Here is a 23,335-nt window from a genome sequence, read left to right as displayed (position 1 = left end):
AGCAGCACTACGAGCTGGAGGTGTGGCAGTGTTGAATCTGCAGTTACCATGATCAGTGAAGAGGGAACTGCAGAGACATACATCTTGGAAGATGAGTAGGAATCACAACTTCTGAGGCACTGTTTCCATCTCCTTGGCCCAATATGAATATATGTGCCCTGTTCCAACATGTGTGCCATCTTTTGTTCATCAGGACTGTTGTGGTTTAACCCAGCCGGCAGCTGAACACCACACAGCCGTTCGCTCACCCTCACCCCGCCCTCTCTGGGATGGGGGAGAGAAATGGGAAAGTGAAGCCTGTGAGTTGAGATAAAGATGGTTTATTAAGACAGGAAAATAATAATAATAATAATAATAATAATAATAATAATAATAACAATAACAATAACAATAACAACAATGATGATGATAATAGTACCACTAATAATAATAAGTACAAACAAGTGATGCACAATGCAATTGCTCACCACCCGCTGACTGATGCCCAGCCTAACCCCGAGCAGTCTGTCCCTCCTTCCCCCGACTAGCCACCCCTATATATTGTTTAGCATGATGCCATATGGGATGGAATACCCCTTTGGCCAGTTTGGGTCCACTGTTCTGGGTCTGTCCCCTCCCAGCTCTTACTGCACCCCCAGCCTGCCCACTGGCAGGACAGAGCAAGAAACTAAAACATCCTTGGCTTGGTGTAAGCACTGCTCTGCAACAATTAAAACATCAGTGTGTTATCAGCTCTCTTCTCATCCTAAGCCAAAACATAGCATTCTACCAGCTACTAGGAAGAAAATTAACTCTGTCCTAACTAAAACCAGGACACATGCCCTCCCCAGATAAGCAATCAACTAATAAACTTTATCATTTGAGTTTTTGAAAGGAAATGCTGATAAGCTCTTAAGTGCAGTGATGTTAATGGATAATACTGAAATAATAGATAAGAGGAGATTCAGTCGTGCTTACCACTAAAATACACAGGAGCTTCACTTTCTTTCCAGCTTTGAAAAGTTTCCATTTACAGATTGCTTTTCCCCTCTATAGGATTAGCCACTGCTGAATTCAACAATCTTTGTGTCTTGCCACTTTGTGCATCTTCGCATTAAGAAAGTATCACTGAAGCTGTAATTACTTCTTCCTTTAACTTTGGTTAACTTTTTGGTTAAAAAATCAAATGTGTTTCCCTTTAGCCTTGCACAGCGCTGCATTCCAGCATATCTTGCTTTTGGTTCCTGGAAAGACTATTGTCAAAAATTCTTAGGTTTGAATATCTTTCACTTGAAGTCCTATTTCTTGAAAACAGGTCTTTCCTTGTCTGCTCTCTCCCTTTCCATTTGGATGATTTTTTTACTCATTTCTATTGAATTGGTTTTTTGATGGCTCTAGTTCTTGCGGTTTTGATTTCTCATGTCAGCATAAGTCTCAGGGTGGTATTTGTTAGGGTTTACTAATGGGGATGTTAGTAAATATTAAGCTGAAATGTGAATTAGGAGTACATAATCTTTTTTTGGTAAAAGTTGGTTGCAGAAGGAAATTGTTAGTAGAATTATTAAGTGCATTTTTATAATCAAGAGATTTATTTTCTTTGAAATGGCTGTTGAGGATATGGACTGTATTCCCTAGAAAGCTATAAATGCTTTAAGACAGGTCAAATTTTAGATCTGAATGACTTGACAGAGACTATAATCCTCTAAGGGTTGAGAGGGTAATTTACTCACTGTGTCCATGCAGTCCTTAGCCTCTCTGCTGAGTCTGCTTATTATTACTGGTTATGTTGTAGGCAGCTGTCTGCTGGAAACTGGACTGTTTCCACGCGGGCTGCTAAACACCCAGCTGAAGAAAGTGAGCATTGATTACTGCTGGAAGCAACTTGTTGGCCTAGTGGTGAAAGGCACTGTAGCTTTTTACTTGGTACCTTTAGCCAAGATGCTTTGTCTTAATGAGCAATTCTGCGAACTCTGTTTTTTTTTTTCTTTTATTCTTTAATCCTTTCTTTTATATTTTCCACTTTCATCACACTCATTTGTGAGGTTACCAATGCCCATAGCTGCCCAAATGCCACACCAGCCCTCTTTCTGAAAGAGTGTTTTTCCCTCCTGCTTGGCTCCTCCTGTGGTACTGGCCCTGTTGTTCTTCCAGCTAGGGTGTTAGCTGAGGTGGGTAACTGGTCTGAGTTAAAACTTACATTATTTCTTTGCCAGACTAGCTTTAATTAGTAGGAGCTCCTGCTCTTTTGCACAGCTAGCTGAATGCTGATGCAGTCATGTAGAGGGGGCAGCACAGGAGGAGGATGAAGAAGCCAGGAGATAGCTTTCTTTGGAAGCACTGCCAATCTATATTGGAGTACAGTGTTGGGTAAAACACTTACCTCCTGGAGAATGTCATCATTATAGGGCTTTATTTTATTTTTCCACAGTTCCCTGAGAGGCTTTAGTTTAGAAAATAAAGGAATAAAAGCAGAGGTGAAAGCAGGAATAAAATAATGCAAGGCTGGATGCAGTCACGGTATCAATAGAGAAGCTGCGCAGAGAAGTATTTCTACCACATTGAGTATCGTTAACATCCTCACCTCCTGCTCAGCTGGAATCCAGTGGAATGAGCAAATCTTCATTTTGTACCTTATTTGCCCCATTCTTTTTCTACATCACATATTTGCAATTCATACAACTGCCAGCTAATCTTGTCCCAGGATGGAGGGTTACACCCAAGATTATTTTGGAGCATGGGAACTAGAACAAGGCCTACCTTTTTATTTCCCACTTATGGTCTGACCTATATTTGAACTTGGATCTCTAGAGGCTGCATCACAAACATGCCACAGTACTCCACGGCATGTCCTAATCATTGCCTTCTACTCTGACAAGATGTAACATGCTCCACTCTTCAGAAGAAGACAATAGCCCAAATGGAAATGAGGAAAGGGAAGGGAAGGGAAGGGAAGGGAAGGGAAGGGAAGGGAAGGGAAGGGAAGGGAAGGGAAGGGAAGGGAAGGGAAGGGAAGGGAAGGGAAGGGAAGGGAAGGGAAGGGAAGGGAAGGGAAGGGAAGGGAAGGGAAGGGAAGGGAAGGGAAGGGAAGGGAAGGGAAGGGAAGGGAAGGGAAGGGAAGGGAAGGGAAGGGAAGGGAAGGGAAGGGAAGGGAAGGGAAGGGAAGGGAAGGGAAGGGAAGGGAAGGGAAGGGAAGGGAAGGGAAGGGAAGGGAAGGGAAGGGAAGGGAAGGTGGAGGCACTGCAGAACTAGAGAGCAGAGCATGCAATCTTTTACTGTCCATCCTGTGATTTTTTGTGTTCAGCTTCTTTGCACAATAGCTTTTATCAGAAGAAAAGCTATCAGCTATGTTAAATGTTTCAGGCAAAGGATCTGAGTGACTGATTGAGGTAGAGTCTGTAATAAATGGCTATGATGTTTTGCACTCCATAGCACACAATGGGAAATAAGGCCAAGAGGGCATTGTTTATTCGTATCCTTAAATATAACAAAGTTGTGAAAAAGTTTGTTGAAGCTTCTCTTCTAGCCTTTCTTTTGTGCCCTTGAATCCTTTCTAAGTATACACACAGATCTGTGTCACCCTATATAGCCCTTGTGGCTGAAGTATCTAAGTGCTTGCCACTATCACAGCAAAAAATCAACATACAAAATGTCTGTCTTTCTCTTGACTCTGTTCATGAGAGTAGTTTAAAAACTAGTTCAGGTAGTCACCACTGCAGACTAGCATCTACATTTTCCAGATAATTTCTGTTTTATCTATGTGCTATGTAATCATCTCCATCTTTATTTGTGGAGGTAAATGCAGAGTTACTGTATAGTGTGTCCTTGCTTTCTCCTTATCCATTGTGTTCATTTTCTATTGTTGTTTTGAAGTGGGCCCAGTCTGTTCTTTCTCATTCTCTCCTCTAAGTTCTATTTTATTTACTGCCATTGGCATGATCTGCATTATTTATTGCTTGTTACTCTCTCTTTGGCCTCTGAAAAAATGGTTGTGAAGAGTCTTAATTTCATTTTAGGATCTACACAGTCCTTCATTAGCAGATCCTTTGTCTCTTTTTAATATTCTTTGCCAACACTGCTTCCGTATACTTTTCTTTCCCTTATCTTATCATTTGAATTTCCATTAAGTTAGAGTGAAAGCATATCATTGCCTTGTTTCTTAAATTTGCCCAATATTTCCTACTTCTGCTAATATATTTGTACAATTCAGTCATTCTAAGTAGATTGTTGTTGTTGTTTTATGCATTCTCTGAAGTCTCTTTAAAAGAAAAATGTTATATGCTGCATCCCCCTCTTATTATGACTGATCAATTATCTGTATCTAGACAAGTGGTATTATTTGTGGTTCTCAAACTGTAAAAGTTTGTTTTTAATTTTTCACATGAATGTACTTTCACAGCATTCTTTGTCAGACTAGGGAGATGAAGGGGAAAATAATTTTTGTTTTGTTTTGTTTTTTTTTAAATGTCTAAAATAGCCATGTCACTAGAGGAGCTAGATCATTGTATGTTCCCCATTTAAAAAGTAGCAAATTGTACAGTGGTCTGGAGACATGAGAGAGAGCTTGGAGTTCCTGATTTCTAGTACCCTCTACTTCTATAAGGGAGTATATTTGATCAGGTGATAGCCATTTGTCCAGGTTTTGAAAATTACCTTGACATGATAAATGAAGTGGTGCAACTAAAGCAAATATGAAGGAAGGGTGGAGTGAGGGTGCTGTCTGGATGACCAAAGTTTGGGGTTTGTGATGTCAAGGTACAATTTCTGATTTTGACTTGTTATGTCAAGTAACCATGTCTCTCTGGCCTCAGTTTTAACTCCTGCAGCTTCTTTCCATGGGTGTACTCTGAGCTGCCACCTCTGAAGAGGTTTTCTTGGGTCAAAGGGGTTTCAATGAATGATGTTGGGGTGCTCAGAGATCCTGGGAAAGGACATATGGGCTCTTCATTAGCAGGGGGTGCTAATATAAAAACTGGTGGAACGACAGCTCTGTTAGCCCCATGCTTTCCAAAAAAAACTGTTCATAATGCTGTCCTCCTCCCCTGTCCTCCGAACTTCAGGTTTTGCACCAAAATCTTGAGCTCAGCCTAAGCCACAAACCAACACTCACTTTGCTTCAGTGCCAGCTGGCAGCTCCCCGTGTGGGCATAAGTGGCTGGGTTTGGGTTGAGGCACCTAAATGGAGGCACTCAGTTTGGGCTTTTTTGTGGGTGTGCTTTGTTTACTTTCACCAAAGCTATATTTTGGGGCGCTGGAAAATTAAAAGGTTGCTCCAAGCAGTTTCATGAGCAACATGCAAATATGCCTGCCACTGGAAAACAGTAATCACTCCCGAGTAATGCAGTAATACTAAAAGCTGATGCTTGTCAGGATGAAATGTGCATACGCAGAAGTCCTGGGGAAATTTCTATACGAGTTCTGGAGAGGAGGCAGGGATTTTTTTTCTTTGTAACTTATCTAGAATTTCTGATGGGAATACTTCACAACTGATGCTCTGCCTTCCCTTGGGGGAAATGCAACCATTTAACTTCTTTCTGCTTTATATGTATACCGAGGAACTGATGGTTTAATCCCATGGGAAGTCTGTATCTGTTCACAGTTACATTTGTTCATTTCAGGAAGATTCTGTATTATCTGGGAAAAAGAAAAATTAAAAAAAAAAAAAGAAAAAGAAAAAAGGATTTAGCTTAGTTAATAGTATTGCCAGTTCTTTCTGCCACACCAAGGAAAATGTGCATTTGCAAATTTAATTTTAAGATGGTGTGAAGAGGGAGGAATCAAAGAAATGATTACTAGATCTGGGGTAGGGAGGCGGGGGAAGGAGGATGCAGGAATGGAGTGTGAATCAGGAGGTAGCAGATTTGGAACTGGATATAATAAATTACTCTAATTTATTGTTTATTTGTTTTGTTTTTCTGATTGCATGCAGTTGCATCTCTTTTTGCTTTGCTTGATCGTAGGAAGTCACACATATGTTTAAGCAAAAACCAGAAGCCCCTGAGTTCACGTATGGGTCTGGAGACATAGAATGCAAAGTTTAATGACATTCATACAGAGGAAAAGAAAACAGTGAAGTAGAGTACCAAAACAAAGGGAGGTAGGATATCAAGAAATGTGGGCTTTGATGCTATTTAAAAGGGTCTGGATCCCATGATTTATCTAAAAATGACAAGATGCCCCTCTAAAAATGCAAATGGCTGCACTACATCTTGTAGCTGTAATGAATGAGTCTTTCACACAATGGGAACATTCAACTTGTTCTAGGGCACTTACAGTGGCTCCATATGCTGAGCTGCATGCTCCTGGCCTTTAATCACTCTGCCTTTGTTTTTTCAAAACTTAAATTAGGAACACATTAGTGTTTATATGGTGTACACTCTGGTTTTGGTTTTTGTATATATGTTTGGGGAGACTTGTTTTTGTGTGTGTTTGTGTCGTCTTTTTCTTTTTTCTCTCCTCTCCTCGCCTCACCTCGCCTCGCCTCGCCTCGCCTCTCCTCGCCTCGCCTCTCCTCTCCTCTCCTTTCTTTTCTTCTCTTTTATCATTAAATACACCAGAAGAATGCAGTCCTTGTGAATGCTTGGGACGTGACAAATCATGGGAAACTTGAGCTGGCAACAGCAAAAGGATGTGAATTTTGAGCTGCTAATGGCAAGTAGCTTTGGGGCTAGTGGAGAACCCGCATTACACAGCAGGGAGCCATTTAAATCTCCGTGTGACCTGCCAAGAGGATGCCTGCATGCTTTCTGGTTTATTCAAAGATCAAGCCCAAGTTTTTCTGTGTTGTAAGTTTGGATTTAAAATTAGCGTTTCATAGCTCTGTAGGCTCAGCTGCAGCCTCGCTCCTGTGGACCCAATCCCAAATACAATGAAGCCCATCCAAAGGCTATCATTAACGGGGGGTTTAGCAGGGACTGTATCTCACTATTAGTGGTGTACTGTGCAGTTTTTCTTGGGATTAAGGGAAAGAATTGAGATCCATCCATCAAATAAAATCTGAAACAAGTCACTCTGTCCTTGAGGATTTTTCAGGAGAGGTTTATCCCACATGCATAATATTAAATTTCCTATATATGTGTACATGAGTGGGCACACTTGTGTATATAGGTAACTCTATTGCAAGTTTTAAAAGCTCTTTTCCTGACAGAAAAGTGGGCTAATTAATAGGAGTAGGAGACAAAATGCCAGCTTGTAGATTTGTTTCCCCTGCAGAAATCAGCCCCCCTGTTACACTGCTCCTTCTTGATCTGATGTAACAAGGAGAGTCAGCTGTGAATCAAGCGCCTTGTTCTCATTTCCTTGATCATTGACATGGTTTGAGAGAGAGAAAGGAGGAGGGATTATTTGTGAGGTTATTAAAAAAAAAAAAATCCAGTTCCTCCTCCTCCTCTCCTTCAAGACACACGGGCACTTCCAGAACGTTCTACCATATGAATCTGACTTTTCTCATTAAATATCATCCTCTTTCTCCCCTACTCCTTGTTAGTTAAAAACTGCTGTTTACAAGTCACTAAGTGGATAATTCAGAGCTTTGACGAGTGGATTGCCAGTCAGCTATACAGTTGAAAATGTGGTGATTTTTTGTTTCTTTTTTTTTTTTTTTTCATCAGCAAGCTGTTTAATGGCTTCAGAAATTAAAGGATAATTGCACTTGAGTGAGTATGTGCTTTTATAAGCCCACTGTTTCCATTATTAGGGTATTTACCACTCTTGAAATTTCTCCCTTAACATAAATCTGCTAATTCTTCATTCCTGCCCTGCCCAGGAGATCAGCCATCCCCAGAGTTTTGGCGACATCAGCCTGGTGAGCCGGGGTGAGCTTTTTTGTGCAACTTCAGTTGTTGCCTGTTGTTGCATTTCTGCACGGCAGTTCGGTTGGTAAGGGTGTGCAAGTTTTGTTCATGCCACGTTTACATTGTGAATGGTCCCTTGTGAAAGAAAATCGCGTATAGGTAGTCTTGCTGGGTTTCATGGAGATAAGCACCCTGCTGGTCTTCAGAGAATAGGTTGGAAATTTGATGGTGGGAAAAGTTTTTGTTTAGCTACAATATGCTTCTGCAATATATAGAATTGCTGATGTGTAAAAGAGCTTGGTAATGCTTCTAAATGAGGTTTTTAATACTAATAATATTAATGGAAGCCATTTCTGGAGAACATGCCTGGTCAGAAAACCCAGAGCCATTGCACCTTAATAGAAAAATTGATTCATTATTTCCTGGCATTTGCTTTCTTTCTAATTAACGTCATACACAGAAGGACTAATCATTCAGCCATCTTTTTAGCTTAGAAAGAGTCAAAGATTAAAAAACAATTACCTAATGTAATTAATTTGCAAGGGGATTTTTGAGGTTATGTTAGGGAGGGGGCTGTTCCTCTCTTGTGTTCCCAGCAGCGCTTGTCGTTCTTTGGCAAGACGGGTAATTTATTGTCTGACTCTCCAATCTGAATTCATCCGGGGTGGCTTTCATTCCCTCCCCCACCGCCAAAACTCTCATGATGTGCTGTGCATTTGTTTGGGAGGGTAAGGAGGAGGGGGGAAGGGAGAAGGTTATATGTTTCTGACCTGCTTTACTGCTTTTCAGCTGAAAGTAAATTAATGCACACACTAGATTCCCCTCTGCTTCACTGATTGGATCCTTGCACCGATTAAATATTTCACACTGGTAGAGGGATGCTGAAAGCACTCAGCTGGTAATGTGGTATGTGCATCAGTGGTACAATAACTGACTTTCTGGTTAAAGTCAAACAAAACCCCCAGTTTGCTGCAGTTTTGATTAGAATGAGTTTCACTTTGAATTTAATTCCTTGCGCCTGCTGCAGCAATGGCTAATTAACTGGGATCTGATAGAGAAAAATGAATACATTCTTCTGATGGCAGGGAGCAAGCTGTCAAAAAAAAAAAAAAAAGAGAAGAAAGCAACAGACCATCAGACAAAAGAAACTTTAAAACAATAATACTGTGATTGTACTTCAGCACATGTAAACCTCTCTGCTTCCATGTTCCACTCAGCACTGCTTGCCCAAAAGTCAATCCCCATGCAGCGCAGTGCTGCCCATGAGTATGAGTGACTCACATACCTGCCCCAGGTAGTTTTTGGAATCCCCCTGCCCAAAAGTAACACCCGAGTTCCACACAGTCAGCAAGTCACTACTTCCTCATCTATAGCTTTTTAAATTTTTTTTGAATGGACTTTCTTAGGTGATGGTAGAGGAGCAGCCAAGGGGGCTCCACGCCACTCCACATAGCACCAGGCTGAGGAGCAGGAGGAGGAGGAAGAGGAGGAAGGTTTCATTAAAAATATTTTCTGATGGGTCGTTTATGGGGAGGAAACTGGTGGGAGCAACTACCCTGGGCTTCCTTATAAACGCTTCTCCTTCTTCTCCTCCTCCTCCTTCTACTCCTCCTTCTTCTCCTTCTTCCCCCACTCCGCAGCTGCACCACTTGAGCAGTTTACATCAAAATGCTGTGTTTTACGAACGTGCATGTGAAACTTTTCCACTCAAGTGTCCCCAGTCTTGGTTGCACAGAAGCACACTATGTTGTCCTGTCATTGGGCACAGGCAACCTCTTGCTCGGGGCTGTATGCAATGAGAAGCATTTTTCTGTGGGAGCCCAGAGACAAAACACAGGCCACGGGGCCCTGCTCCTCCATGAACATCCCCTACGCTCCTTTCAGTACCCACATATGTATGCATATGCACACTCAGCCTAAACTCCGCTCATTTCTGCTTCAGTGCTCAGTAGTCATGCAGTGAATTAAAACCCAGATGAGGCAGCATCAAGGGGTGCATGTAAGCAGCAGCTTGGACATGTATGATAAGCTCATGGAAATTCATAGGACTGCAACAAAATCCTACAACACTGTACTGAAGTGCCATGGCTGGTGGCCTGTCTGCAATTTATTTGTGTGTTGTCACTCTCAGAATATTATTTCCATTGTTCGAGTAACTTTTATTGTGACAATTGAGTAAATTAACAGAGGTCATGGCCTGCCTTGCTGGAGGAGTGTGTTCAGTTGTTTTCCATGCAGGGCTTTAGATTAGTGACAAATGTTTAGTGACAAATTATTAATTGATAAGCCATCATTTTGGTTTGAAAGTAGATTGCTGTTCTTCTGCAAGCTAAATAAACTCTTGGGGTTATGCTAGATATTTTGTATCGGCCACAGGGCTGCTAAGGAAAAGAATTGATCTTGCTGTGAAAACAATTGCAAATTTTCACAGAGAAACTGCTTTGTCAGGAGAGTATCATTCTCAAAAGATTAATGGACTGAAGTCTCTATCTCCAGTACAGGTGTTAAAATATAAATGTGATGGACAGTGCTTTTTAGGTCCTTCTTGAATGTCTCACATTTTACTAGGAAAACATGAGGGTTTGTTGGGAGGCACGCATCTGTTTTAAATCCCTGCTGCGGGGAAGAGTAGCCAATAGCAGGGTCTTTCCCCATTGAAGAACGTGACCAGATTCTTCTTATTTGAGATGTATGTGCAAAATAAAGTTGGCATCAGCTTGGTATGGATTTGAAGAAGCAATAGAAACTGCAGCAGAGGAAAAATGAAGAAATTGCAACCTCACGCTAGAAGCAGCGGTGCTGCCCATGTGGAGCCCGGCTATAGAATGTGCAGCCATGTATTGTGCTGCTCAGGGTGGGTATCACAACAGCACAAGTCTCTTCAGCCCCTCTCTCCCATGGCTTTTTGCATTTCTTTATCCCCTGAGCGGAAAGGTCTCCATTTTGTGATGGGAGAGGCAAAAGCTGGCTTCTCACCTGTAAGCCTGCAGAGGAAAGGAGGGGAGGGGGGTTACGTGGGAAAAGAAATAGAAGGGCCAAGGCTATTTTGATACATATGGAAAAAATATTAGCTCTGTTTTGAGTAGTTGAGATTGTGCCACATGCAAGATAGGAAATCATAAACAAGCGGCAGCTTTCCAGCACATTGTGGTGTGTTTGCATGTGACTGGCATACATATTTCAAACTCCAGTTTGCCTGTGGCATCCTGCAGTGAAAATTAAAGTTGTGTTGCTATTGAAAAGGCGCTGCTTCAAAATTGGTGTATTGTGAGGACTGTTATGCTGTGGATAAGAAACAGCGACCTGCTTTCCAGCATTTAGAGCCAATAGTTTTTTCCTTCCTTCCTCCCTTCCTCCCTTCCTCCCTTCCTCCCTTCCTCCCTTCCTCCCTTCCCTTCCTTCCCTTCCTTCCTTCCCTTCCTTCCCTTCCATTATATCAGCATGTTTTCCATTGCAGTGTCCAAGGCATGTTTAGTTTCTTATTATTCATCATTCCAAAAGTATCAGAGAATATGTTATGCTCCCTGATTCTCAAAATGAAGATTTTCGCTCTTTAAAAACTATGATTATTCTTTTAATTAAACTGGCAGAAATAGAATACAGCAGATGTAGGTTTTGTTGAGGATATTTTTAACCTCTCATATCATAATCTTTGTGTCTCTGTGTCTGCCAGCACTTTGATGCCTTCAATGCCCTCATGGGGGTATGAAGTATGGGGTTATAAAACCTCCTCAGTAAAAAGACGGGTCATTGTCATTGGTGACTCACTGCTGAAGGGAGCGGAGGGCCCGATATGCAGAACAGACCTGCTACAAAGGGAGGTGCCTCCCAGAGTCCTGGGTTAAAGATGTAAGAAAGAAACTTCCTTCGCTAGTATGGCCCTTGGACTATTATCCTCTTTTGTTGTTTCAAGTAGGCAGCAATGAAATAGGAAGAACTCCCCTAAAGGCTATGAAGAAGGACTTCAGAGCCTTGGAGAAACTGGTCAAGGGTTCAGGAGCACAAGTCATGTTCTCCTCTATCCTTCCAGTTATAGGAAATAAGGAGGGACTGGACATGATGAGCCAGTGGGTTAATAATTGGCTCAAAGCCTGGTATCACCGGCAGGGTTTTGTTTTTTTGACCTTGGGTCAATTTACATGAGACCAGGCCAGCTGATAACAGACAGGAATAGCTTTTTCTTCCAACAGAAAGGGATTTTAGGATGGGAGTTGGCAGGGCTCATTGAGCTTTAAAGTAGGTATGAAGGGGGGTGGGGGTGGAAACGGGAACACTTTAAAGGAGCCTGAATGTAACATGCCAGTTCTTGTGGGTGAGGAATGTGCTAGCAAGACCTCGTAGTCTTGTGTCTTGGTGAAGGATGAGGGTGACATAACATTTTGCAGGAAGGACACAAGGGTTGATGAGAGGTTGGTAACCATGGAAACACCTGAGTATCGTCAAGAGGGTATTAAGGCTTCTCCCTCCCAAAAGGTGGCCCAGCTGAGGTGCATTTACACTAGTGCACGCCGTATGGGTAACAAACAGGAGGAGCTGGAGGCCACCAGTAGGGAACTACATGTATGATGTAGTTGCTATCACGGAAAACTGGTGGGATGATTCCCATGACTGGAGTATGGTTGTTGATGGCTACAAACTGTCCAAAAGGGATAGGCGAGGAAGGAGGGGAGGAAGAGTTGCCCTCTATGTTAGGAAGTGGATAGATTGTGAAGAGCTGCACCTGAGAAACAGCCATGACCAGGCTGAGAGCTTGTGGGTGAAAATCAAGGATTGGTCTGGTAAAGGACATGTAGTGGTTGGGGTCTGCTACAGGCCACCTGATCAGGGGGAGTCTGTTGATGAGGTCTTGCTTCAGCTGCAAGAACTGTCATGCTCACAAGCTCTTGTCCTGATGGGGGATTTCAACTACCCAGGCATCTTCTGGGGTAGTGGCACAGCTGATTCTGAGGAATATGGGTCTGGCAAAAAGCAGAGTCAGGACCCTGAACTTCAGGAGAGCAAAATTCCAGTTGCTTAAGGAATTACTGGCTGGTTTCCCCTGGGAAACTGTCCTTAAGGGCATATTAGTGGAACAGAGCTAGCAGCTCTTTAAGGATGCCCTTCTGAGAGCGCAAGAGAATTCCATCCTCCAGCAGAAGAAATCGAGCAAAGGAGGTGGGTGACTGGCACGGCTGAGCAAGGACCTGCAGCTTAAACCGATGGAAAAGAGGGAAGTGTATGAGAAGTGGAAGCAGGGTTGTGTAGCCTGGAAGGAATACAGGGGTGTCGTCTGGATGCGTAGAGATGGGATCAGGAAAGCCAAGGCACAGATGGAGCTGAACTCAGCAAGAGATGTGAAGAATAACAAGGAGTTCTACAGACACATAGGCAGGAAGAGGCAGGCCAAGGAGAGTGTTCCCCCTCTGATAAACGAGATGGGAGAACTGACTTCCTCAGACATGGAAAAAGCTGAGGTACTCAATAAGTGCTTTGCCTCAGTCTTCACTGGTGATCAAGTTTCCTATGTCTGTTGGGACCCTGAACCTCAAGGAGATGGTGAGGTGAGCAGATTCCAACCCAGTGTGACTGTGGAACAAGTCTGGCACTGCCTAAGGAAATTGGATGTGTATAAGTCCATGGGGCCAGATGGTATACATCCAAGGGTGTGGAGAGCGATGGCTGATGTGGTTGCTGAGCTGCTCTCCATCATGTTTGAAAAATCATGGCTGTCAGGTGAAGTCCATGGAGACTGGAAAAGGACAAACATTACTCCCATTTTTAAGAAAGGGAGAAAGGAAGACCTGGGGAACTACAGGCCGGTGAGCCTCACCTCTGTGCCTCGGAAGATCATGGAGCAGATCCTCCTGGAAGACATGTTAAGGCATGCACGAGATAAAGAGATGATCTGAGACAGCCAGCATGGCTTCACCAAAGGCAGATCTTGCCTAACCAGTCTGGCGGCCTTCTGTGATGGAGTGATGGCATCGGTGGACAAAGGAAGGGTGATGGATATATCATCTGCCTGGACTTAAGCAAAGCCTTTGACATGGTCCCTCACCACATTCTTCTCTCTAATTTGGAAAGGTATGGATTTGAAGGATGGACTGTTAGGTGGATAAAGAATTGGTTGTCTGGTCGCAGCCAATGGGTTGTGGTCGTCTGGGTGGAGGCCGGTCACAAGTGGTGTCCCTCAGGGGTCAGTCTTGGGACCGGTGTGCTTCAACATCTTTATGAGTGACATAGATGATGAAATTGAGTGCACCGTCAGCAAGTTTTCAGATGACACCAAGCTGAGCAGTGCTGTCAATACAATAGAGGAAAGGGATGCCATCCAGAGAGACCTGGATGACCTGGAGAAGTGGGCCCATGAGAACCTGATGAGTTTCAACAAGGCCAAGTGCAAGGTGTTCCACTTGGGCTGGGGCAATCCCAGGTATTTATATAGACTGGGAGAAGAACTTGAGAGCAGCCCTGCGGAAAAGGACTTGGAAAATAAGCTGGCTGGATGTGAACCAGCAGCGCACACTTGCAGTCCAGAAGTATGTCCTGGGCTGCATCAAAAAAGGGGTGTCCAGCAGATCAAGGGAGGTGATTGTCCCCCTCTACTCTGCTCTTGTGAGACCTCTACCTGGAGTACTGCGTGCAGGCCTGGGACCCCCAGCACAAGAAGGACATGAAGCTCTTGGAACAGGTCCAGAGTAGGGCCACTAAGATGATCAGAGGGCTGGAGCACCTCTCCTATGAAGAAAGGTTGAGGGAATTGGATTTGTTTAGCTTGGAGAAGAGAAGGCTCCGGGGAAACCTCATTGCGGCTTTCCAGTACTTGAAGGGAGCATATAAACAGGAGGGTGAACGCCTGTTTATATGTGTGGATAGTGATAGGACAATAGTGATAGGTCAAGAGGGAATGGTTTTAAACTAAAACGGGGGATTTGGGTTAGAAATTTGGAGAAAGCTTTTCACTCACAGAGTGGTGAGGCACTGGAACAGGTTGTCCAGAGAGGTTGTGGATGCCCCATCCCTGGAGACGTTCAAGGCCAGGCTGGATGTGGCTCTGGGCAGCCTGCTCTAGTGGCTGGCAACCCTCCCAGAGCAGGGGGGTAGAAACTAGATGATCTTTAAGGTCATTTTCAACCCAGGCCATTCTATGATTCTGTAAGTAAAAGTGATCATTACAAAGAAAAAGGGCATTCTCTCTCTTCTCTTACTAGCATAATCTGATTAAGGGGGACATTTTTGAAGGTTTTTTTTTTTTTTTTCCAGAAAGTTATTAACTGAGACACAGAAGAGATTCCATATCTCTGTTTCCCCAGTTTCTGTAACTCCTTTTTGGAAGCTTATCTGGAACACCTGATCTGTTGTGTATGCTTTCATATTCAATTTCTACAATTTGCAGTTATTTAAATAAAATTCGTATACCATTGATCCCTGTGGAAGTAGCTGGCATGGGTGGATTGGTCCTTTCAAGCCCAGGGACAGAATTCATGTATTTTTTGTATTTTCCCCCAAAAGGTCAAGAACCAAAATTAAAACATAAGCTTTCCACTAGGAGGTGAACAGTCAACATTGAGTGTTTAATGTTTATCTCAAATTAGACTTTGAAGCAAGCAGTAGCACTTACTTCCTTTAATATTTTTTTTGTTCCATAAATACATGTAGACATTTTTTTCAATTTATTGACAAAACACTAACACGTATCATCATGTGCAAAGAATCACAAAACTAACTCATTGTTAATGTACGTAGGGAGAACGGCAGAAAATAGACAGATGGTTGTTTGAGTAGTGATTTTATTTTGTTTGTTTGTTTGCAGAATTTCTGCTTTTGTACTTCTCAGGATATTTTCCCCTATTGGAACGAGAGAAAAAACAATTACTAGCTATTAAATTCTGTCAGGAAAGTAATAATCTACTTATTTACTTGCCTGTACGACTGATCTACCACATATTGTGTATCTTTTGGGATCTTGGAGATTTGTTTGCTTTGATGTTTTCTGTTGCCTGAGAAAAAAAAGGCAAAGCTGTATTAATGCCATTAGGAGATTACATATTAAAAGTTTTATTTAAGTGAAAATATGCAATCAGTGCAATAAGACCAAATATTTGTCATAAGTTGTTCATTCATTTAGTAACCTATATGTTTGCTTTTTGGGGGACAAACGTTAAAATATATTTTAATAATACATGGGCTCCTCAGGGGCAGAGTGGTCTTAGCTGCACAAAAAAGAAGTCACAGGGCTACTGGTGTCAGCAGTAAAACTCTGGTTGTCTGCAACAGAACTAGGATTTCACTCCTGGACTAACTCCACTGGACTCTAAGTAATGGATTTACATCCCTGTAACAGCGTACGGTGTTTTCATGCCATCTGTAAGCTTTTAGTTCACGTGACATAAAACAAAGACATAACCACAAAGCTGAAATCTTAACTTGAAAGCTTTGTACTGTGCTGTAAGCCACCATGCAAGGAAGTTTTCAGTAGAGTTGGGAAGAGGCAGTGTTCAGCTGTCCTGCATGCAGTAGTTTTGCATCTGGAACAACATACTACCAGGACACTGAGATAGTGCAAGGAGCACCAGTGGAACAGATAAATGCAAGTTCTACAGAATTTTGTCGTAAGTAACTTTCTGCACACACATTAAATGCACTTGAGCTGTTAACCTTCACTAAAGTACTTTAAAACTGACAGACAGATGTAATTTTGTGCTGAGAGTAAAGATTCTCCCTTCTTCTTTAAAAGATCTATGACACACAGTAGCATAGTATATGGAAAGCATTGCCATTGGTTCCTGGGATGACTGTTAGGTTAATGGAGAAAAAAAAAAAAGCATGAAACAAAACCAAACAAAGCTTAAAACAATTTCTATGAAGTCACAGTTACTAGAATAATGTTGATGTATTGAAGAAAAAAAAACCACAATGTTTCTTTATATAAAAATGAAGCAGCTATCTCTAATAAAATGCATGCTTTTAATTTCATACAAACACAAAACCTACGGTCCCTAGAGCAAACATGTGTGACCACTAAGGCTTTATAGCTTCAAAGTATATAGCAGGTTTAAAGGGAAGAAGGTAGGTATTTCCTTAAACATCTGTTTTGTACTACACAGCTTCTGCTTATGGCCAGAACAGTTTTCAGTCTTCGTTTTTAAAAGAACTAAGCACACTTGTGTGTTTATACACACACGCATACACATATATGCAGTATTTTAATCAAGTAGACAAGACTCTTAATGGCTTTGCTAGTACAGCAGCAGACCTACAAATGTGGAACCTTCCTGGAAGGTTACACAGTAGATGCAATTTCACTAAAGCCAATTCAGGACCACGCTGTGAATAAAGTTAAACACGGGCAGAAGCCTTTGCAGGATTAAGTACCAGACAGCAGCAGTAGCGGACACCAGACGGCAGCTTCACAGTGGCTGTACAAATCTCAAACAGTGCTTAGAGGAGATACCCTACCTAGATGGTGTTGGTGATACAAACGAGAGGAACCACTCTGGAGCAACCTGAAAGCAGAGCTGTGAAGAAGAAGAGGTAGAGTTTAAGGGGAGTCGAGAAAGGGCTCGGGCGGCGTTTGGGGTGAGCCCAAGAGGAACTCAGCTGGAGGGCTCTGCTCCACGAGCCCTGGCCCGGCCTCCCCCTCTCGCCACCCTGCGGCAGCCGCCCTCGGACACGGCCGGGCGGGCGGCGGGGCCCCGGTCCTTCCTCGTCCCGGTGACGATGGCGCCTCTCTCTCTCTCTCCTCTCCCCCGGCAGAAGCTGGCGGTGAGGAGCCGCCCCGCGGCTCTGCTGGTGGGCAGCGGCGCCAGCGGCAGCGCCAAGCCTGGCGGCGGCGTCCCGGCGCTCCTCAAGGCACCCAGCGGCGGCGGCGGGAGCCCCGGCGGCAGCCCCGCGCAGAACCTGGCCATCTCCGTCGTGCCGGCCAAGGCGCCCATCGCGATGGTGACAGCGCACCTCAACGGCGGGCTGGGCGGCGTGGAGCCCCCCCAGAGCTCCCCCATCAACCTGCAGACCCCGGCCCGGCTGGCGACCGCTCGCCGCCCGCCCGACTTCGGCTCCCGGGCACAGGTAAGGGCGGGCGGGGCCGGGGTCGGGAGCAGGCGGGGGGGGGGCTCCTCCGCCGCGGGCTGTGGGCGGGAGGGCCCCGGCGGCGGGGAGGGGCCTCCGGGAGACGGGCAGGGGGTGGCCCACGGGGACGTGGGGGAGCCCCAGGGTGGCTGGGGGCGGGGGGAGCCCTGAGGGGCAGGGTATGGCCCCAGTGGGGAAGGGGCTGCTGCAGCCCGAGGGGCTTGGGAGGCGGGGAGCGAAGCTTGTGAAGTCGGAGCGTGATTCTGAGGCTGAAAGGTTCGGGTGTCCAACTCGGAGCAAAATCTCTCTCCTCCTTTCAGCACTAGAGGCTGTGGTGGTGTACCTGGTGTGTGCACAGGCTCAGGGTGTGAGTCCAGAGATGGGGAAGGAAGAGAATAGCAGGAATTAGGGCAAACTGACTGAACACGTCTGTAAGTGCACCTCATGTTACAGGCTTAAGGCTTCGGGGTGCTCAGTTAGCCCCCTGTCCGAAACGCAGGAGTGAGTGAATGGCCATCCCATTTTTCATCCTCTGGCAACAGGGAAAGCACACCCAGCCACCTGGGGAACCAAGTGGTCTTGTCCCTGCCGAAGCATCACTGTCCTTAATGATGTCCTTGCTTACATCGAGGTAGCTGCATGGGGAATTCGACTTGGGATCTCTCCTCTGTATTCACGCTGGATAGTTTCCTTCACTGAAGGTGTTTGTGCTTTATTGAAAGGATACTTGAAGCTGTTCCAGTGGATACTTCCTAGAATTCTGGAAAATAACTATATAAATGATAATCACGTGAATGATAAAAGTTTCAGTGTTTCAACAGTCTATCATTTTGTGACTGTCTTTTCCTGTCACTGTTACCTGCTATAGGAATAAAAGAATCTAAGCAGTGGAAGAAGAAGTTTGAAACGCTGTTTAGCCTAGTTAGCCTGAATTATGAAATAGCAGTCGCAGGTGCTGGGGAACAGTACAGACTAGGACAGTTGGCTGCAAACTTGAAATTTGGGTAAGTTGTTAAAGGAAAGACTTTCTGACCTGGTAAGCCGTCCTGCTGCTGAATTACCCTTGGTGCTTCCCATTTATGTTTTAAAAAGGGCAAACAGGTCCCACTTCCACCATCCACTTCCCCAGACGTGCTGTGTTTAGCAGCGTATTGTACCTCACAGCAATAAAGCCCAGGTGCAGCTGCAGTATTGCCCCAGTACTAGGACTTTTTTTTTTTTTTTTTTTTTTTGCAAAGAACAGTTTCATTTTAAGCAGAAGTTTGCTGTCATTAAAATAGCGTGGGAATATTGTCCAGCACGTGGAGTTTGCCTTTATTTTGCTGGAAGAAGAAGTCCAGTGTTTTTTTTTAGAAAAGTCTTCACATTCACAAGTTTTCAAGAACTGTAATTTTGTGATTTAGTATCTCTCATTATGTTAGTAAATTATGGAATAAAAAGCTGAGCAATGGCACATTTCTGAAGCAGAGGACTATAGGAGTTTAATCTTTTGAGAATAGTCAGCAAGCATGGATAAGAACAATTAGAAATATTGAATTGTAAATGTATAAAAATGCAAGCTGACCTCTGGCCCTAAGCTGTTGGGAAGTTTAGTGCTGTATTGCATGTTAATTATCACTCTTCTACCCAAATTAAATTTATTTTGCAAGGTTTCTTCTTCTGGTCAAATGAAAAAAAAAAAGTGTTCTTGCTTCATGTTCAGTATTCTTGATTGTTCCCAGAGCGGTGATTACAGATCAATAGCAGTAACACCTTAGCTACTAGCACTGCAATTTTAGAGGGAACTTGTTCCATTGTTGACATTTATTAATAAGCATTTCCTTTTTTTTGGCGGTATTGTTATGGCTCAGAATTATTTTTTTTCCAGCTAAAATGTATGAAGTTTGTGAGATGGAGGATAATGACGGCCTTCTGCAAACTGGGTTAAGGTGGCAAACTGATAGTAGTAAATGAGATTACTGGTGTCGTATAGCCTATTCCTCTGCATCTGCAAAGTGAGGGAAAGGGCAAGGGCATGTAATGTAATGTTATGAGTTTCTGAACAGTAGTTTCTGCTCAAAAGCATTTAAGGGGATCAGCATGTGCATACAGTCATCTCAAGTGGTATCTAGCAGGAAGAATGAAATGCTAAATTAAATTCAGTGGAAAAAAATAGGGCATCAAACACTATAATCTAAATACAGAACTTTTAAGTATAGATAGGGTTAAATATAAGTTTGTTACAGAATTTTTACTTGGGCAGCTGTATGTCAGCACTTTCATTTTAGGCTGTTGTTTACCAAGCAGATTTTTAAAGTGATTTTGAAACATCGTTGGCTATAATAGAAGCCATATCTGCATCGAAAAAAGTATCTAAACAACTATGTGCATAATGGACACCAGAGGATTGTTTAGATATTATCACATCTTTTATTAGAAACAGGAAACATTGTGGAATTAACCATGATTTAAATCTGTAAGCATCAGAAACCGTGAGCTCAAGAAACTAGTGCTAGGTCTATGCATTTCCTTGGCAGCCTTTCAGTGTCAATACAGTGTATGACGATATGACTGATGGAGCTACACTGATGAAAGTCTACGTGCAGGCATGTCATGAGTGTACAGCCCTTTCTCCAGCTCTGAGAAACAAAGCTTAGAGTTTCATTTGTCTGACCTGGAACAAGTTATGTTGGCAAAAGCTGAGTTTTGCTGGCATAAACTGAATTTTGCTGGCATATGCTGTATACACGCTAGAAGTTGCTTTGCCTTCAGAGTATAACTATTGCTTTTATAGGGAATGTCCTAGAACTACTGGGTAGTTATAAGACAGCAGTATGCCTGTACCTACAAAGTACTCTTACTGTAACAAATTTTACCATAACCTCTCAAATTATGTTTTGATTATAATCGCATTTACGTGGTATTTGCTGTTTCCTATCAGCAAATCAGATCAAAAGGATCCGAGGTTGCTTTGCTGAAGGACAAAGTCCCATCTGCTGTGCTGGAACAATGCACTGGGTAAAGAAAATGCCCCTCTGCTACCTCCTCATTCTCTTCCAAATAGCAAAACTGAGGGCCAGCAGGCATCCCAGAACCTAGTTCTGGGAAAAGCAGAAAACCTATCGGCTTTTCAAAGGATGGTTGGATCAGTCAGCTATCAGGAGAACCAGCAAAGAGGAGGGATACAGCTGTCAGCCCCCTTGGCTGCTTTTTGGGAGCTGTAATGAAAGAAAAAAGCACTGGGAGGGCATATCTGCACTGGGCTGTGAAGTGCAAAGGTGTGGATACACAGAGCTGCTCCGCAGAAGCTCACAGAAGTGCACAGAGTGGCTCTGCAGAGGCAGTCAATGTCCTGGAACCATCATGCTGGGTACTGCTCAACGCACCCTTTGCCTCTCTGGCAACTGCACCACTGTAGTTCCAGACAGGTTGTTTGCAGCCAGCTTAGCTATCTCTGGGCAGCACAGCATTGCTGGGTTTAGGCTTACCCGTAACCCTGAAGCAAGAGCACTGCTGGACCTGGCTCTGGCTTTGTCATCGGAGACAGAGGTCTCTGTATGTACCTGTCATCTGCTGTCTGGGCACTGCTCACCTACGGCAACTCCTGAAGGCTTCCAAAATGTGAAGCGGGTATCAGATGCAGGAACGTTAGGATACTGGTAATAAAAGAGCTGGCCTTTATCCATCATCTGGGTGTGGTGCTCTGTCCCCTTTTACTCTATGAGGCTATGAGAAAAGATCTTTGCGTGGCACTGACTCCCTGTCCATTAGGACTCCAAAATTGACTACACAAAATCTGCCTTCTGCTCCTCTCCATTCTTTCCTTCTGATGCGTGTATTCCCTGAATCAGCTGGAGGAAAGTTTGGCAAGCCTCCCCATGCACATATGCTGTTGCATCTTGGGGCTTTATACAGGGAGGTTATTTCAAAGTAAAATACAGTGTGAGGATTTATAGGGCTATAAATTCTTGGCAAGGTAGTAAACTGTTCTCCACAAATGCTTCATTAACTCCATTGCTCAAAGAAATACTTGTATCCTTGTTTAGACTGAGCAACCTACATGGGTATCCATTTTTTTTTCCACAAAAAAGTGGCTTTTATACACATTGGAGGATGCTCATATATACTTCTTAGCTGTCTGTTTATTCAATTTACTAGAAAAACTGCATTCCAAAAGTGTAAGAACATACCTTTGCCTGTGATGGCCATTTTTCAGAATAATTTATTTGTAGCATGATTTATTATCTTTCTCTTTTCCATCCCACTTAATGTGCTCTACTCTGCTTTCTGTAAAAGTGCTTCTTCCATAATTGGAAATCCACCTGCATGTATGACTAAGTCTTTTTGCCTGTTATTTATTATTTGTATTGCAGTAGTACTTAGGGGTTTTATTTATAGCTACATTTATCTATATTGGTTATGTGGCTATATATAGCTTTCTTCTATGATCCATGTTACCACAATTTCTATGTACAAGCCAATAGTTAATTTATCCTCCCAATATGGAGTTAGTACGACTGAAGTGCTATTATTCCACATTTCACCATTGGAAAACTGAGAAATAAAGGATCCATTTATGCTGCTTCAGAGGAAACTCCCACGGGCTGCCTTTGGCAGAATCAATGTGTTGGCATCCACACTACTGGACTTTCTGGTCATTTCAAGAATGCCCTTAGATATATTCATGTTACACACAACATCTATGGGAACAAAATCTGTCCCATGTGTCCTTGGAGCATGCCACCAACCCTTTTCAGTTCTTGCTGTGTGTCTATAACCATCTGCTTCATACTGACTTCTTGACCTGCTGCTTGGTGTTCAGCATGAGCTAACATGACTAACAGTGCATGAGTGAACTACACAAAAAGCCTGTGGCATTTTAAACAGGCAAGCCCAAGGGTGACGTTGTGGTGCTGCCCATGTCATCATGCCCTGCGGACACAGGTTCATAAAGCAGAGTTACTGTAGACAGAGGAATTCTGATGTCTGGTACAATTAGACAGAGCTAGAGGAACCTAAGGATTAAAATCCGTCTCTGGGATCCTACTTGAGCTGCTGTGAAGAACAGCAGGATGGACAGGAAATTTTGCATCATGGGCTTTGCTGAGGTTGTGATAGGGACCTAGGTTCTCTGAAGTATTCCCTGCCCTAAATCCCACTGGCAATTTTGCTTGCCATACCTGGGCCCAAGGGTCTTGCCTGTGGACACACAGACACCCTGAATAAGGAGAGAACTGAAGCAGTCTTAGGAGCCTGTTAACCACTCAGTTAGCCCTTATGTTTGGTCTCCATGGTAGATACTGAAAGCATATCTGTTGGAGAGTATGTCTGCTAAGGAGCACACAATGTGAGGAGGGAAGACAAATTTTATGGGGAAGTTGAAGCACAGAGAGATGAAGTTACTTCTGGGGTCATACCGTAGGAGAGAGTACAGGTTCATCCATCACAGTCCTGTGTTTAGTCCATTGGACCACACCTCTAAGGCTGTCAGACAGTCAGACACGCTGCAAATATGAATAGCACAAAGACATTGGATTCCT

General features: G+C 43.5%; 1 protein-coding gene and 1 long non-coding RNA gene across 8 annotated transcripts in view; one reads left to right on the top strand and one right to left on the bottom strand.

The window, feature by feature from the left end:
* The window catches only part of PHF21B (PHD finger protein 21B), a 172,801-nt gene that overhangs the window by 91,818 nt on the left and 57,648 nt on the right, over nt 1–23,335 (top strand). For 4 of the 7 annotated variants that reach the window (XR_011089237.1, XM_068657338.1, XM_068657346.1 and 1 more), the window contains exon 3: nt 17,505–17,816. The exons of the other annotated variants lie outside the window; for them this stretch is intronic. Coding sequence is in view for 3 of the 4 variants with exons in the window: in XM_068657338.1 (XP_068513439.1) it covers nt 17,505–17,816 (312 nt within the window). In the remaining variant the exon portion in view is untranslated. The remainder of the gene's footprint in view (nt 1–17,504; nt 17,817–23,335) is intronic. 7 annotated transcript variants of the gene reach the window in all.
* On the bottom strand, nt 15,302–17,625 carry LOC137842838 (uncharacterized). Its single transcript, XR_011089248.1, has 2 exons — nt 17,208–17,625; nt 15,302–15,748 (listed from the first exon to the last, which is right to left on the bottom strand). It is a non-coding gene; the product is annotated as an uncharacterized lncRNA (long non-coding RNA).

This window comes from Anas acuta, chromosome 1 (assembly GCF_963932015.1).
Source record: "Anas acuta chromosome 1, bAnaAcu1.1, whole genome shotgun sequence".
In the NCBI taxonomy this organism is placed as follows: domain Eukaryota; kingdom Metazoa; phylum Chordata; class Aves; order Anseriformes; family Anatidae; genus Anas; species Anas acuta.
Note: the sequence above shows the minus strand (reverse complement) of the source record. Positions and strands in the feature narration are given on the sequence as shown.